Source organism: Aphis gossypii, unplaced genomic scaffold (genome assembly GCF_020184175.1).
Source record: "Aphis gossypii isolate Hap1 unplaced genomic scaffold, ASM2018417v2 Contig00246, whole genome shotgun sequence".
NCBI classification, from domain to species: Eukaryota; Metazoa; Arthropoda; class Insecta; order Hemiptera; family Aphididae; genus Aphis; species Aphis gossypii.
Genome location: NW_026083037.1, coordinates 162 through 17,283, shown reverse-complemented (window position 1 = coordinate 17,283; position 17,122 = coordinate 162). Strand labels below are relative to the sequence as shown.

Genomic DNA, 17,122 nt, shown 5'->3' with positions numbered 1-17,122 from the left:
CTTCATAGTACTTTGTTTTCTCGCTTTCATACTTGGTTCTTTCCTCTATAGGCTTGTTCATCATTTTCACTATTTCATTAACTTCACTGTCTGACCGTTGTGCCATCATAACTTTATCTTCAACTGTCAGCACATTGCATACGTCCAGATCACTACATAGCAATTCCTCTACTGTGTCTTCCGTGTTGCGGTCTGCTTGTAGAGCTCTAGACAAGGCATCAGCATGCTGCATCTTGGTTCCTGCATGGTATTTAACCTCGAACGTATATTCTTGTAGCAAGTCATACCAACGCGCTATCTGTGGGTTACTTATTTTATATGAATTTAAATAGGTTAGCGCTTGGCAATCAGTATATATAATAAATTGAACTCCTAGCAAATAGGACTTGAGGCGCTTCACCGACCATACCATCGCCATGAGCTCCAGCTTGCTAGAATGATAGTGTTGTTCTGCCTCGGTTAACCTTTTGCTGACACAGTGCACTAATCGTAGCTTGTCTCCTAGTGCATCTCTCTGAAACAACATACCTTCCAGGCCATATGCGCATGCATCTGTGTGTAGTTCGGTCGTTGCGGCATTTGGGTTGAACATCTTCAAGACTGGCTCTTGAGACAACACCTTCTTCAATTGCTCAAAGGCGTTCTCCTGTGCTTCTCCCCATGTATACGACGTATCCTTCTTCGTTAGTCGTGTTAATGGTTCAGCGAGGACAGCATATCCTTTCACAAACCTCCTAAAAAAACTAGTCAAGACAAGGAATCGTCGCATTTCATGAATGTTAGTAGGTCTTGGAAATTCAGAAATCGACCTAGCCTTCTCTCTTCCAGGTTTGATTTCACCCTTGGTGATGACGAAGACCAAAAATTCGATTTCCTTAGTGCCGAACACACACTTACCGGGTCTCAACGTTAGTCTGGCCTTTCTTAGGCATAACAACACCATCTCCAATTTTGTCAGCATGTCCTTCCAGTCGTTTGCCTCCAACACCCAGTCATCCAAATAACTTTTGACCAATGTACCTCGGAGCTCTTCAAGCACCACGTTCATCAACCGTTGAAACTCGCCAGGTGCTTCAGCTAGACCGAATGGTGTCCTTGTGAACTCACCTGTGTCGTCTGGTGTAATAAAGGCGGTCTTTTCTCTAAACTCCTTCGCCAATGGCACTTGGAAATAACCATTTGCGAGATCTAATTGTACAAACAATTGTCCAGTACCAAGTGATTTGATTTGCTCATCCATGCTTGGTAGTGGAAAGTTTTGCCTACGGGTTTGTCTGTTCAAGCGTCTGTAGTCTACCACCAACCTCGACTTGCCGCCCTTTTGTGATACTAACAATACGGGACTCGCATACGGAGATCGTGTCTCCGTAACTATTCCGCAGGATTTCCACTCTGCAATTATTTCAGCCATAGCCTTACGTTCTGCCAATGACACTTTATAGGGCCTGCATGTTACAGGTTTGCTGCCAACCTCTTCGTCTATGCGAAGCTCCGCCATGTCAGTGCACCCAAGTTCGTTTAGATTTTTCGCAAATGCATCTCTGTAACTGTTAAGTAACACCAGCAACTCATCCTTTTCAGCTCTTGTTGCCTCCGTGCTTACATACTTGAAGTCCGCCTCGATCAGTGGCTCCATGACCCGTGACTCATCTATTTCCACCGCATGCACTATTGCATCATCATGATTTGTCGTGTCCACATTACCTTCGGACGAAGTGAGACAATTTCTGTCGATTCTCTTGATGACCAGATCGCTGCTAGTTTTGTAGTACGTCACGTAAGGTAGATCCAACCAACCTCTACCTATCATTAGTTCTGTGCGTTGTGCATCGTCGGGTACTACCAGTAACGTCACCGGTCCGGCTACAACGCCGTCAACTTCTATGCTATCCCATGCCTTTCCAATGGTTGTTGTGGTAGTCACAGTCACACTACCTATACCGTATAGCGGTTGCTTAGTATACTCTATTGTTAGCCCCACTCGCTCGGCTACGCTGTGTTTGATGAGTGAGTAATGTGAATCAGTGTCTACTAGCAAACTGACCGTCGCACCTAATACGACACCGTCCTTCAAGTACCGATGTGGTGCATCAACCACAGTTCTTGTTGTAGTCACGTTTGTTTCCGCCTTGGTTTCCGGACAGTCCTTCATGTGACCCTTACCATTGCAGCCGTAACACACCAGTTTCTCTCGTCGTTGGAAGCAGTCGCGCGCGACATGACCACTTTTACTGCAAAACCAGCACTCAGCCTGTTATTTTTTTGACGCCTCTGCATTTGCTGCTTTATTCTCCCGTCGATGTGATACTATGTATAACGCGGCTTTATTTACGGAAGTTGTTACGGTTTTGTCGGTCCTTTTTGGATTAAATATCGCTTTTACGCTCTTTTTGTCAATTGACTCGTCTTTTCGACCCATTTCACCACGTAAATTATTTAATCGCTCCCACTCTAGTAAGTCACCGAGCAGCTCATTTTCGTCTGCATGTTTACTTCTCAACGCGAAAAGAGCCAACTCCCTCGAGTACACACCTTGAAGTATGTGGTCCTTAATTTCGTCGAACGTCAATTTCAGTTCTCGACACAGTCTTAATTTTTCATGAAAGAAATCCACTATATGTTCGCCTTTAAGTTGGACACTTTCTGCATTAGGTTCCATCTATCGGTGGTACGTAGTCCTCGTACGAATGTGGATTTGAACTTTGTCAAAAAATATAATAGGTTATAAGTAGGTGCTACAGGCACCTGCGGCGCACTACCTTGACCAGTATCGGCAGTATTCGACATATTCTCTTTTAGTAAGCGTTATCGTTATCATTAAATCATTAAATGTAAACAATCAACACAATCACGGTACGCGTATTATCACGTTATCAGTCAACGATTGCGCGTACACAACACCACGTTTTCTAACCTCAAATAATCGAATTAAATCGCAGTTGAGCACTTGCGAGTACGCTCCGTATTTCGAATATTAGAGAAATCCCACTTCTGATGTTGTTAAATTAAATTTAATTTAATTAAATCACTTTATTTCCACAACGTAACAATAAAAAAAAAAAAAAAAATAACACAATGTAGCAATTCAGAACAACTCAACAGTGGCAACTGAGGCAACGACACCTCGGACGCCACCGTACAACTGGCTTCTGTCCCTCCAACAGTCCAGTGCACAGTCACATCCCTCAGTGTCGCCACCCTCATGCTTACATAATATTTATAAGATAACAAATAGGAATAGTGTAATCGGGAAAATATATCATAGGAAAAAAAATAAATGTAGGAAAATATTACATAGAAATAGTGCTATCGGGAAAGTTTAACATAGGAAAAATAAATTCAGGAAAACATTATCCAGGAAAGTATTATACAGGAATATTATACTTAGAAATATATTTAATAGGAAAATATTACACAAGAATAATATTTAACAGGAATTAATGTTTCGGAAAAACAATAACGAAGAACTTTAAGACCAGGAAATTATTACACAAGAAAATATTATACAGGAAAGTATCTCATAGGAAAATATAACACGGGAAAAATACTTTACAGGAATAAAATAGTTATTAAGGGGCTGGAAATAGGCATTTTATGTAAAAATTGCCAATTAAAACCATTGAAAAATAGATAGGTAGACATGGGCGCTCATTGGTGGGGGGGCATAAGCGCAATTTGTAATAGCCCCCCCCCCCCAAAAAAAATATTATTCAATTGTTTCCTAAAATATAAATAAATATTTAAAAATTCAACTCTATTTCAGTTTTTTTTTTTTTTGGAAAAAAATTTAATTATTTAATTTTTATTTAAACTTTATAATTATTTTATATTGTCTATGATAAACATGATAAAATTATCGTTAGCTGTTCACCCAGTGCCATATTTGGGAAATTTGACGCCCAAGGCTAATAAAAATTCAGCGCCCTTACGTAAATAGAGGTACGTGGTGTGCCGGGTTTCAACACAAAAATATTTTAATTTTAAATACAAATCAAAAGGTATATTTTATATTACAAATATTTTTATTGAAACCATTGTTTTCATATTATATACCGTGTGTACGCGAAAACTTGGTTCACTATAACTCACTTACCCTACATAACTCAATAGGTACTCAGTACCATGACTAAAGAGTTCTATTTAGTCATGCTCAATTTTTTATACATATTTGAGAATTCTATTAGCGAGAGATTTGATGATCCAATAGTCTAGTTTCATGTCTTTGTAGAACTTGATGTAAACTTATTGATAGTCAAACTTTTAAAAATATATTTAAGACAGCTAGGTTTTTCTATAACCTACATTTTTTTTAAAAATATAAATATAATTTTGTTAAATACCTATGTAATATTATATATTGTAAATGTGCATTCCCTCTTTATATAATTAATTATTAGGTATATAATTAGTATATTTATATACGATACCTATACCTATAATTACTATTCTATTCTATTACTAAATTATATCATTCTGTGGAAATAACATTCCATACAAAAAAACAATTCCAATTTTTTTTCCTGTTAAATATTTTCCTGATTTATATAGCCCCCCCTCCAATCAACAGTATAATAGAAAATGTTATTATTGATGATATCTATTAATATCATCACAAAAACACTCAAGAATTAAAATCCAAAAAATCAATTTGGGTATTATAAGCTAATCTATTTAAAAGAGCATTTATGGTATAGTTAGTTCTGTGTAAGTGATTTTGAAAAGTATAAGTAGATCTAGTGGAGGGACATACAATTATACAAATTTATAAAACTAACCAATTCTGGATAATCTGTGGCACTTGAACAATCTAAATAAGAATTTAAATCAAGTATGTTTGTTCGGAAAAGATTGCTCATATATTTTTGTGTGTCTATTAACAGCTTATATGGTGAATATGGTTGCTGTTACTACATTTGTAGGATACAAAACGAAAGAAACAATTTTGGATTGCTTCAAGGCATTGTATTATGAATATTTGCAGAAGGTGACCTGATAATAGAATTATATTCAAGAGTAGATCATACTGAAAAGAAATATTAAGTTGAAATGGGAAATTTAATTATGTAATGGGATTTTAAAAATCCTTACATGTCCTAGTAATAAATCCAAGAATGGATGATGATTTTTTTGAAATATTTTAATAATGTCTATTAAAAATTGAGTCAAACAGTACACCTAAATCGGTATTTTCAAACAAAAGATAAAATAAAATATTATTTAAATAAAAGTTGTGGAGAACTGGAGCAAGTGACCTAAAAAAGTCACATAGAGCACATCACAGGCCCTTAATGTCCTAGTCGGCCATAAATAAATATATTACCTTTGTAGTACATAAGCTTTCACAGGATTATATTGGCACAGACATATAGGGTCTAAAGTAAGGATAACTATGATACATTAAACGCTTCAAGCTCAAACTCAGAAACAAATATGCAATATAATCATTATTTTTACAAAATATCTTTTAATATTTTACTACTTGTGTACATATTATAAATTTCCTTTATACAATTCCATGTTATTTAATAAGCAAAGTAAATATAATAATAATTATCAACAAATAACATTTTTTTATGAAAAATAATATTTACACTACCAAATGCGTAAATATGAAGTGAATATACTGTTAAATATTGGACAGCGTTCTGAAACTAATGATTCTAAACACACTAAACATAAAGATTTATGTCCACATAGAGACAAGGCGTGAGTACTTTCTGCATCAAGACAAGCAACACACATATTTACTTGGTTTCCTGTTTCAACAGCAGGAAGAATTTCAGGTACTTGGACTTGGACATAAGGTAAATTTTGCATTTCCAAAATTCTCCTATTTTTTTCTGTTTCCATCATATAAATAATGCCTGGATCTAATTCTTCAGGTATAATGAAATCTTCTTCGTTCCCTATAATTAATATCAGTATTAATATTACTATGACCCGGGATTCCTAAATAAGCATCAACTTTTGCACTAAAAACTGGCAAAATATACATTGAAATTTGCCTTGAAAAGTTCAGAATTGCTAAAAATGCTTTAATGGCTAGATAGATTTAATGTTATTAATGGTTAAAAATAAGACAAATTAGGTTAAATTAAAATATGCTCATCATGATAAAAATCAAAATCAAAGGCATAGTAAATTAACTTACAGTGAATTTCTTGATGTGAAGGAGATCCATTTTCATTATTTAGAGGTTCATGATTTATATTTATACCTAAAAAATAGTTATAATTTTCAATACGAGCCGCCTGGCATAAACAAGCTAAAAAGTTAAGTTGGATTACATAAGTTAGGTAACAAATAATTAATGTTATGGACCTTGGTCCATAATAAATTACTAACTAGGTATTATTACATATTATATATATATTACCGTCATTCACTACAGATTCATTTCTTTCTATTCTCCTTATTTGAGGTCTTAAAAATGGAAAATATACACTGTCATCAGAATCATTGTCGTTCTCAATTACATTGTCCACGTGTTGTAGAGGTTCGATTTGGTCATAAACTATCACATCTAAAAAAATTTTTTTGAAAAAAAATTTGTATATAAGTAACATATATTTTAATGTTTATTCTATATCTGTTTTAGGTGTATAAAATGTAAATTAACAATTTATATTAAAATACCATTACTTCTTTCATTATTATCATCTTGATGAACATTGACCTGCATGACTTCATCTTCTTGATGGTCACTGGCTTGCATATTTTTATCTAATAAAATATTGAGCATAAATATATGTAAATAAAAGTAGTAATATATGAAAAGCACTATACAGTGACATAATTAGGCTGAGTGATTACAGAGATACATGCATAGTTGCATCAAACAATATTTATTATTTATTTTACATTGCAATGAAAATAAATCGGTAAAGTCAGTGAAAGAGTTACAAGGAATGTTATATTCTATAGAGATTAAATTAAAATCACATGAGTAACATTTTCCCAAAAAAAACTTTACTATATACTATACTACTATACCTTGTTCGATATTATTATGCCAATTAATTTCTTGTCTCAGATAAGTTTCTGCGCTATGCGAGCATTGCAAAAGAAACTCTTTAACAGTGATAGTACCAAGAGTTAGCTGTCTTGTAGCAGTCATAATTCGCTCAGAGTTTGCCAAATATTTTATTTTGATGTGACGTGTAACTCTCTGACCTCTTTCCAGTTGTTGAATAATAATATGGTTTTTTTTACTTAAATTGCTTAGATGTTCTAATTTTTCAGTAACAAAAACAAAAAAAACATAATTGATTATTAACATAAATTGTATTAAATCTAGTACATTTAATTAAATTTAAATCAATCACCTAAAAATGTCCACAGATTAGGATGAACAGTTTGGAATTTTTCTTTAAGCTGGCTATGGAATGACTCAATATTATTATTGGTTCTTCGAGGAACACCGTGAACCGAAAAAACTTCTGGTCCTCTTGTCTGTATCCAATAACTTGAAACCATAATATTATAATGTTAAGTGTAAATTTAATCAATTTAAATTGGCACATAGATGTTGTATATTTATACAAAAAAACAATTATAAACTGGTGAACTATCAACAGAGTTGGGCAAAATTTTATCTAGATAATTATTCGAATAAATATTTATTCAAATAAAAAATTATTCGAATGATTTTCATAACTAATTATTCGAATAAAAAATTATTCGAATAATTTTCATACGTTATTATTCGAATAAAAAAATATTCGGATAATTTCCAAACGTTATTATTCGAATGAAAAATTATTCGAATAATTTCCAAACGTTATTGTTCGAATAATTTTCAAACGTTATTATTTGAATGAAAAATTATTCGAATAATTTCCAAACGTTATTGTTCAAATAATTTTCAAACGTTATTATTCAAATAAAAATTATTTTGATAATTTCAAAACGTCCTCGAATACGAGGAGCATATTATAGCCATAGCGTGATCTGCACGGCATACTAGAATATTGTTTTATTTCATTAGGCATTAGCACATGCACATGCCATACACGATACACCCAAATACCATTTAGTTTTTGGATATAGACATGTAGCTATTATTGTATATAATATTATATATTATAGGTACTATAAGTTACATACTCATATGTTGTCTCTCATATTTATAAGTTCAAATATAGAGATCTACACAAAAATATAAACGTATAGGCTTGTGGCTATAGAAATTATCTGTTTCATATTATGATATTTAAACATCGAAAATGTGGTTTATCAGAATGATGTACTTTGTACTGCGTAAACTTTAAAGATTATCTTATGATATTACTTGTGTCATGTTGCCTCATTAGTTGTTCTATGCGCGAGTGTATGAATGTGTGACAGTGGTGTTAAGCTTAATTTAAAATATCAATTTATTTTAATATGAATTCCTTGAATGTACGTAGCGAAGATTCAATAATTTCAACACAAAATAGTCAACCGAGGTCCGAGGATAATACTGAAGTGTCTGAAATGACTGATTCTATTATGTCCGTTTTAGATGGTAAGTTTTTTAAAATAAAATCTAAAATAGACAAAAATAAAGTAATCGCTACATGCGTAACATGTGAGCCACGTCATGTTGAAATAAAAGGATCATTATATTCAACGTCCAATTTTAAATCTCATCTCAAAAGAAGACATGATCAATCCGTTATTGATTCATATGAAAATTATTTATCAGAAAAACGATTAAAAATCAAGGATAATGATAATGCAGTTAGTAGAGTACATCGTGATAAATATACCCAAGACCAATTTGACAAAGATGTTACCAATTTTATTATACATTCAATGGTCCCATTAAGAACTGTAGAAAACCCATTTTTCAAAAAAATATTTGAAAATATTGGAATCACTAAAAAAATTAATGTTCCTAGTCGACGAAATCTTGGGAGAAAAATACACAATTTGTTCGAAGACAATAAAGAAAAAATTATAAATGACATTAAGGATATAAAATATGTATGTACGACAACTGATGTCTGGTAATCAAAAAAAAGAAATTTTTTGGGCGTAACAATACATTGGATCGATGTCGATAATTTCGAACGGCGATCATCGAGTTTGGCTTGTCGCAGATTTCGTGGAACGCATAGTTATGATAGAATTGGTGATATATTACAAGACATACATTTAGAATACAATTTGGATTCTAATAAGGTTAGTAATAATATTAATAATTTAGTAGTAATATAATATTTTAATACTTTTGTATGTATACTACAGTGAAGCCTCTGTATACATAGATATAAATCATAGGAGGGTGAAGGTGCTTACAACATACAATTATGAAAATAATTGTTTTAATTCAATGATTTATTAAAATTTTTAGTTTAGTGAATGGCTGCTTATAAGTTATAGTGCCTAAATAAAAATAATTTAAATACAAGTATCGTTAATATTTTCCCTATTTACTAATTTATAGATAATCGCAACAATAACTGACAATGGTAGTAATTTTGTCAAGGCGTTTAAAGCGTTTGGTGTTAAATTAACTCACTTTGATAATGTTGAAGATAGTGTATATGAAAATATAGATTTATGTAGTGATGCACCGGTAGATAGCCAGGGACGGGACGATGAACAAATAACTTATAATTCAGCAGAAACAACAGAGGAACTTGAAAATAGTCCATGGCTACCTCGACATTTAAGATGTTGTGCTCATACATTGAGCCTTTTTGTTACAACTGATTTAATTAAAACTATTCGATCGCCGCAAAACTCACAACTAAATGAAATACACACTTCGGTTATGAAAAAGTGTACATTATTATGGAATGCTTCATATAGGCCAAAATCTGCTGAGGTAAATTTTTTGTGTTTTACAGTATCATTTACTTTTATATTGTTTAATAATCACAAATTGACACTCAATTTTTTTAGATCATATTACAGACATTAGGTCATCAATTATCAAGACCTGGAGATACGCGTTGGAATTCTTTATATGACTCGTTAAAACAAATTTTAAAAAATAAGGAGAAAAATTGTGAGTTATTCGAAGCATTAGGATTAAAGAATAACATGTTAAAAGATTTGGAGTATATTTATATAGATGAACATTTGAAATGCGTCGGTCCTTTAGCAGAGGCATTAGATATTCTCCAAGGCGAAAATAATATGTTTTATGGTTTTGTTTTGCCAGTCATATTTAGTTTACGCCGTAAAGTTCAAAATTTATTGCTAAATGATTGGAAATATTGTGAACCTTTAGTGAATAGTATTCTTACAAATATTACAAAAAGGTTTTCTAATTTAGTAAATTTAAATACAATTGAAGCAGATAACGCTGCAATTGCTGCACTGTCCCATCCTAAATTTAAAAACCGTTGGCTAAGTTGCATTGACTCTTCACATATTGATCGACTTCATAAAATATTTAATACAGCTGTAGCTAATAAAATAGAAGAAATAAATATTATGTCATCAACGGATTCAGAATTAACGGAATTGTATACACAATCAAATGAGGAATCTCACGATTTTTTTAACTTTGACCCATTAGTGAGCACTGGCAGTAATGCTCAACAAAGTAGACGCTCTGCAACATCAGAGGCAGAAATACAGGTACATTAGTATACCTAATTATAAATTGTAATTTAATAATTATTACTCGAATTTTAAATTTTAGATCGTACAATTTTTCAACAACTTATCTCAAGATCTGTCAATACTTCAGCAGTATCCACCAATCAAAGAAATATTTTTATGCTATAATACGCCACTGCCGTCATCAGCTCCGGTCGAAAGATTATTTTCATATGCAACCATGACCAATTTACCAAAATCCAACAAGCTATCGGATGATATGTTTGAAGAGAGGGTTATTAGATTCTGAACGAAGTGATGAATGTATTGATTTTACAATGATGTATGTTTTTTTTTTTTTTGTTTTTTTTTTTTTTGTGTCTGTGTACAGCATAACTAGTCGAAATAATGCTCCAATTTCAAACAATGGGGGTGGTTTCCGATGTAAAAGTGAATATCCTTGGTGCATTATAGAGGTAAAAAGTTAACATTTTAAAACAGTTTTCAAAAAAATCGAGAAAAACAAAAAAAAAATGACGGAAAAACGGCAATTTTTACGCAAAACCAGTTTTCGACCAAATCGATTTTTTTTTATGGTTGTAATTCAAAAACTAATCACTGAAAATACTTGAAATTTTCACCAAATGTTAATGTCAGTAGTATCCGTATATAGTTAAATTTTCAAAAAATTTTGACTTTTTTTGAGTTATTTATAGACCACTGAAATTTTCGATTTTTTTGAGAAATTTTTTTTAAAGTGTCGATAAAAATTTTTGGATGACCAAAAAGTTTTGAAAATTTAATACAAGGGTCCTTATGAGTTGTTTTTAATGTAGCTAAAAAAAAATTAAAAATCGTTAGTCACAATTTTTTTTTATAAGCGTTTTTAGTTCAAATTTTTACGAAATCTGTCGAAAACGCGAAAATTTGCAAGTAATTTTGAAGTTGAAAAATCATAAAATTTTTTTCTTTTATAACTAAGTTTTGAAAATTTGGTACAAGGTTCTCCATACATTTTTCTTCAATTATCTGTAAAAAAAACTCTACCGGATTCAGACAAAAAATTTTTATGAGTGTTTGAAATTTAAATTTTTACAAAAACCGCGTTAAATAGCAGTTTAGCCTCAAACGATTTTTGATATTTGTTATTATTTAAAAAGTATAAGTCGTAGATACTTGAAAATTTTACCAGTTATTAAGATTCGCGTTTTCTTTACGTGATTTAAATTTCAAAATATTTTGACTTTTTTTGAGCTATTTATAGACAACTGAAATTTTCAATTTTTCTGAAAAAATATTTTTGAAGTGTCGATAAAAATTTTTTGGCCCTATCAAAATACTTGAAAATTTAATACAAAGTTCCTCATAAGTTATTCTTATAGTGATTAAAAACTTATAAGAATACATAGGCACAATTTTTTTTTATTAGCATTTAAAGTTCAAATATTTACAAAAATTCGTCAAAAGCATGAATATTTGCAAATTATTTGAAGTTGAAAAATCATAAAATTTTTTGTGTTTATAACTAAGGATTAAAAATACAACACTAAGTTTTCCATAAGTTTTCCTTCAAGTAGCTATAGAGAAAACTCGAAGCATCATTATAGGAAAAATTTTAAGTGCGTTTGAATTTTAAATTTTAACGAAATCGCGTAACGATAACGATTTATCCTCAAACGATTTTAAATATTTTTTATTATTCAAAAACTATAAGTCGTAGATACTTGAAAATTTTACCAGTTATTAAGATTAGCGTTTTCTTTACGTGATTTAATTTTCAAGATATTTTGACTTTTTTTTGAGCTATTTATAGACAACTGAAATTTTCAATTTTTCTGAAAATTGTTTTTTTATGTGTCGATAAAATCTTTTTGGCCCTATCAAAATACTTGTAAATTTTATACAAAGTTCCTCATATGTTATTCTTATAGTGATTAAAAAATTATAATAATACATAGGCACAATTTTTTTTTATTAGCATTTGAAGTTCAAATTTTGAATAATCTATAAACGTTGAGTACATGGATAATATCAGCTTAGTCCGTGGTTTGAACCACGAATTAAAATATAGTGGATACCCAACGACCTATACAAACTACCATTTTTCTGGTACCCAAATTGACTCGCTAAAACAGCTGTTGCAAACTACACCTAGCACTTGTAATCATATTAGTGGCGACTTTTTTCAAGATAATTTACCGTCAACGTTTAAATTCCACGAATTAAATTAATTAATAAAACTTCTAGGAAATATATATATTATATAATTCAATTCCTGATTACAACGACATTAGTATATTTTGAATTCCCTTGAAGCGCTAGTAGTCCTTTGTACATGAAAAGTCACTTTGGGAGCTCCTTATCACCTCTCGTTGGGTATCCAGTATATTATTTTAATTCGTGGTTTGAACATTATAATCTATACAGTGGTACCAATATGTAATTTAAAATTTTCGAAAATAATGTTATATTATTATACATTTATAGTAAGTTTATACATTATAGGTAGGTCATAGAGTACTATTATTATATAGTAGTAGTATTACTCTATGTTATAGGTACGTGATATTTGAATATTTCACTGACAGTCGCTATGCTCAAATTATTTTTATAGTGTACCTACATTGTGATTATCAAAAATCAAAATATTTAGTTAATTGTAATGGTATATTCCGGAGTATATTCATAGACTTATAATATTATATTATATTTAATATAATAACCTATAATACCTCTCATTTCGTCAAGGTATGTTTACTTTTTAAATTTTAATTTGTTTAATAGTGGTTTCTGGTAATCTGGTTGTGAATCGAATATTAATTGTAGCCTGCACGTGTGATTTTTTTATTTTATTATTATTATTTTTTTTTTCATTGAAATTGTTTTGTCGAAATAAAATATATTTTGGCCAATAAATTATAAACTTCCTACTCCAACCGATGTGATTATGGGCAACTTTACTATGGACTAGACATTTCAATGCAATAATTGAAATAGCACAATGTATAGGTAAGTATTATTAACAATGTTATACTCTTTTCGACGAGAACTTTATTGGTATACCTACACTGAGAGTTACAATTTTTGACACATTTGTCTTTGACTTACTCATTAACATAATTCACCTACATTTTCAGGTCCTATAACCCTGAGGAAGCAGATTTAAAAAAGTGTATTTATTTATTAGTGCATGTCTGCATACGTTATGCTGGCTAGCATATCTGCCTGCTTCAACCAGCAACTCATTCACAACCAACTAGTCAACGTATAATAAGAACAGGTACTATAAAATTTTGTAATTTTTATAGGTAGAATTTTTTTTTTTTAATGATCCATGATGAATATAGGTAGATAGGTAGGATGTAAAAAAAAAAAAAAAACTAAAACGATTTTTTTTTTTTTTTTTTTTATTCGAAAGACATAAGTCGGACCTCCTGGTCCTCCTCCACCTCCATGTTGTTACTTTCTTCTTTGTTCTACAACAGAATTAGATAATATTTTGTATTTTCTATAGTTTTATGAATAGTGTATATGTGATAGGCATATAGTCAAATCAGACATTTTATTAAATTACTTTTTTGTATAATTTCACTATCATCACTAATGGTTTTTTTTTTTATATAATATATAAATTAATTAGTACCTAATAATTAATAGAAAATATCGTTATATTTTTTAATTTCTTAAAATCATTTAACTAAATGTTTAGACTGGTAGTGAAATTGAATAAAAAATGAACTTATTTGACTAATTGTCATTTAGTAAAATGCTTAGTTTGACTATGACATAATATTTTTAATAAACTTATTCTTCAGTGTATACACATATTCTTTAGTGGTACACTATTGTGGTGTTTGAAGTTGATAGTTATCCTATTTTTTTTTTTTTTATGAACATCAGTGATATTCAGAATTTTTTTTGGGAGAGAGGGTGGTTGTTTAGTTACATTACAAAAAAAATCCTTAATAAATACACATTTAATGTTTGGTTGCAAATATTTGAGAGTCTGAATGTGGAATGTATTTTGATATTGTGTGATTATGAAAACCAAAAGTGAGCCATTTTAGTTATTTCAATCATGGGCGTCCATAGGTAACATTTTAGGGGGGGGGGGGTGTCAAAATAAAAAAAATTCTCAAATGTAAGTTAATAAAGATAATAATAATATTATGGTAATATTTATTGAGCTACAAGTCCATAATATTTTTTGTTCAGGGGGGCAAGTGCCCTATCTTGCCCCCCCAATGGGCGCCCATGATTTCAATTGAATTGCAATATCAATAATTGCACTATCATATACCTATTATTTAATTAACTATAGAGTAATTTAATATTTCCTGAAGTTTGAACTTTTCTCTTGGATATTCCACTGATAAATAAATTAAATGAAGACATGGTTTGATTATAATTAACAGGAACTTAGTATAAATATTATTGTATTTAAAATTCGATATGTGCATAGTGATATTTAAGTATTAAAAAAAAAAAACTTACCAGTTCTTTTTTTTTTGCATCAAGGACCGCTCGCAGGTCCTTGGTTTTTGTTTTCTAAAATTTAAAAAATTGTATTATTAAAATAATCATATTCAAATTGCACCTAGTCAGAAAACTGTTTTATTGAATTCAATAATTACCGGCTTTTCATTCCGCCACCAGCATTGGCCTCTGTGGCTACCATTGCATATATCACATTCTGATTTAAACAACAAAATACATGTTAATTATTGCTTAATTAATTAAAATTTAATATCCAATATAGGTATACTAACTTTTATTTTTATTGGCCTGTTGATTTCGGCATTTGCCGAAATGTTTTTTTTTACATATCTTACATTCTTAAAAAAAAAAAAAATTAAATAAATTAGGTATGTGAAATTAATCACATAGCATACTCAATAGGTATACAATATACATACTTGGTTTTTTATTATTTTTTTTTTCAACCTTTTGTTGATTGTCATCTAAAAAAAAAAAAAAAAATAGAAATTAATCAGTTTGAAGTTAAATAATTTACTTTTTCATGCTTACTATTTTTTTTTCTTCGCTTATGGGGGCAGCACCCCCATAATAGTAATTATTCACAATTGTAGACATCTATATAATACATAAATAACTATATTAAATATATAATTTCAAAGTTGATATTGTTAATAAATTATAAATCATTTAAGGTCCACAAATTTTGAATGATGGTATTTTGTTTAGCATATGAATAGAGTTAAGATCATAAAAATAAAATAATTAGGTATCTACATAAGATAATAAATATATTTTTAATCTAATCATCTTGATGAGATAATACATACATTTAAATAAAACTCCCTAAATAATGCTTATTTAATTTATTTTTATTATAAAATTAATTTAATTTCATGAAAATTACATCAATATTTTTTAAATTATTCATAATAAAAATTAATAATAAATTAAATGTGCATTGGGGCATTGATATTTTATTTTGTAGTTTCATTATTTCATTACTGTACAATAGTATTTCAGTACATAAATAAATGGTTGTATAAAAAGAAACATTGATGTGTATTTATTAAAATAAACACATGATTGTATGATATGTGATTAATATTTATAATACCAAAAGAAGTATGTAGACAATACAGGAAAAAGTAATCTATATAATTTTAAAAGATGACCGTTGTTTTTTATTTACATATTATACAAAAAAAGTATGTATAATGCTTAACAGTGTGTACTTATCGTGAGTTAATTTAATTGTTGGGCAAGGGATCCCGTACAGGTATTCATGACATCAGTGACAATGTCACACAAATATATCTTATTGGATAATATTTTGAGATTAAAATTAGTAAAATAAATGAACTGAGTATAAAATACAAATTACTATGTCTATACTATTTTGAAAGATATTTAAATCAGTGGTTTAATTTTTTTTGACACTGTGAACTACTTTGAGAACTTTCGATACGTCACAGACCACTATACTGCCCTGCTAAGCAAAAGTGCCGTAACTCGAAAAAAAAAAAAAATTAGATAGATACGGCATCTGATCGGTAAACACATTTTACACATTCTCTGTAGAAAAAATACCCCCAAAATCACATTAAATAGGCTACAAACACATAAAACGTTATTTAGAAATGCCGTAAGTAACGAAGAAAATTAGAACTACTAAGTAAGAACGCCGTATCATACATTTACTAAGCATAAACGCCGTAAATATTTTGATAGATACGGCATTTTTGCTAATATTTCTATGTTCTACCCAAGTTATACCCAAGTTATAGTATCTACTAACCAAGATATAATATCTATCATAATAAATATAAAATTATTTACGGCCATTAGTTCAAGTAATTATATCTATAGACAATTATAATTATTAAGCAATAATGCCGAAAATTGACTTACGACATTTTTATTTAGTAAATAGTGGTATATTTACGGCTTATGGCTCTAAGTAATAACATCAAAATAACTTTTATTCATGTAACATATGGATAAAAGTTTTATTTTATTATTTCATTGCATTCCTCGTAAAAAAACTATAAAGGTGAATATGTATTATACTAAATTAATTGGGATAACAAATAATAAAGTTATAATAAAA

At 30.0% G+C, this 17,122-nt stretch overlaps 2 protein-coding genes and 1 long non-coding RNA gene across 3 annotated transcripts; 1 reads left to right on the top strand and 2 right to left on the bottom strand.

The window, feature by feature from the left end:
• Window positions 1–5,592: 5,592 nt before the first annotated feature.
• On the bottom strand, window positions 5,593–7,279 carry LOC126553436 (uncharacterized). Its single transcript, XM_050208601.1, has 5 exons — window positions 6,994–7,279; window positions 6,637–6,723; window positions 6,377–6,523; window positions 6,152–6,217; window positions 5,593–5,906 (listed from the first exon to the last, which is right to left on the bottom strand). Exons 1-5 carry the CDS (start codon window positions 7,277–7,279, stop codon window positions 5,593–5,595), a joined length of 900 nt encoding a protein of 299 aa, XP_050064558.1.
• Window positions 7,280–9,681: 2,402 nt separating this feature from the next.
• LOC126553428 (uncharacterized) lies at window positions 9,682–10,846 on the top strand. Its single transcript, XM_050208594.1, has 3 exons — window positions 9,682–9,814; window positions 9,892–10,575; window positions 10,640–10,846. Exons 1-3 carry the CDS (start codon window positions 9,761–9,763, stop codon window positions 10,844–10,846), a joined length of 945 nt encoding a protein of 314 aa, XP_050064551.1. The 5' UTR covers window positions 9,682–9,760.
• Window positions 10,847–15,029: 4,183 nt separating this feature from the next.
• LOC126553437 (uncharacterized) lies at window positions 15,030–15,497 on the bottom strand. The gene is made up of 4 exons (XR_007606548.1): window positions 15,453–15,497; window positions 15,306–15,371; window positions 15,171–15,229; window positions 15,030–15,084 (listed from the first exon to the last, which is right to left on the bottom strand). It is a non-coding gene; the product is annotated as an uncharacterized LOC126553437 (long non-coding RNA).
• Window positions 15,498–17,122: the final 1,625 nt, after the last annotated feature.

Coding starts and splice junctions, on each gene's coding strand:
- LOC126553428 (XM_050208594.1), top strand. CDS start 9,761: ATGAAAAAGTGTACATTATTATGGAATGCTTCATATAGGCCAAAATCT. Junction 9,815..9,891: donor ATAGGCCAAAATCTGCTGAG/GTAAATTTTTTG, acceptor CAATTTTTTTAG/ATCATATTACAGACATTAGG. Junction 10,576..10,639: donor CATCAGAGGCAGAAATACAG/GTACATTAGTAT, acceptor TTTAAATTTTAG/ATCGTACAATTTTTCAACAA.
- LOC126553436 (XM_050208601.1), bottom strand. CDS start 7,279: ATGTTAATAATCAATTATGTTTTTTTTGTTTTTGTTACTGAAAAATTA. Junction 6,724..6,993: donor GCATAATAATATCGAACAAG/GTATAGTAGTAT, acceptor ATATTTTATTAG/ATAAAAATATGCAAGCCAGT. Junction 6,218..6,376: donor TGAATCTGTAGTGAATGACG/GTAATATATATA, acceptor ACTATTTTTTAG/GTATAAATATAAATCATGAA.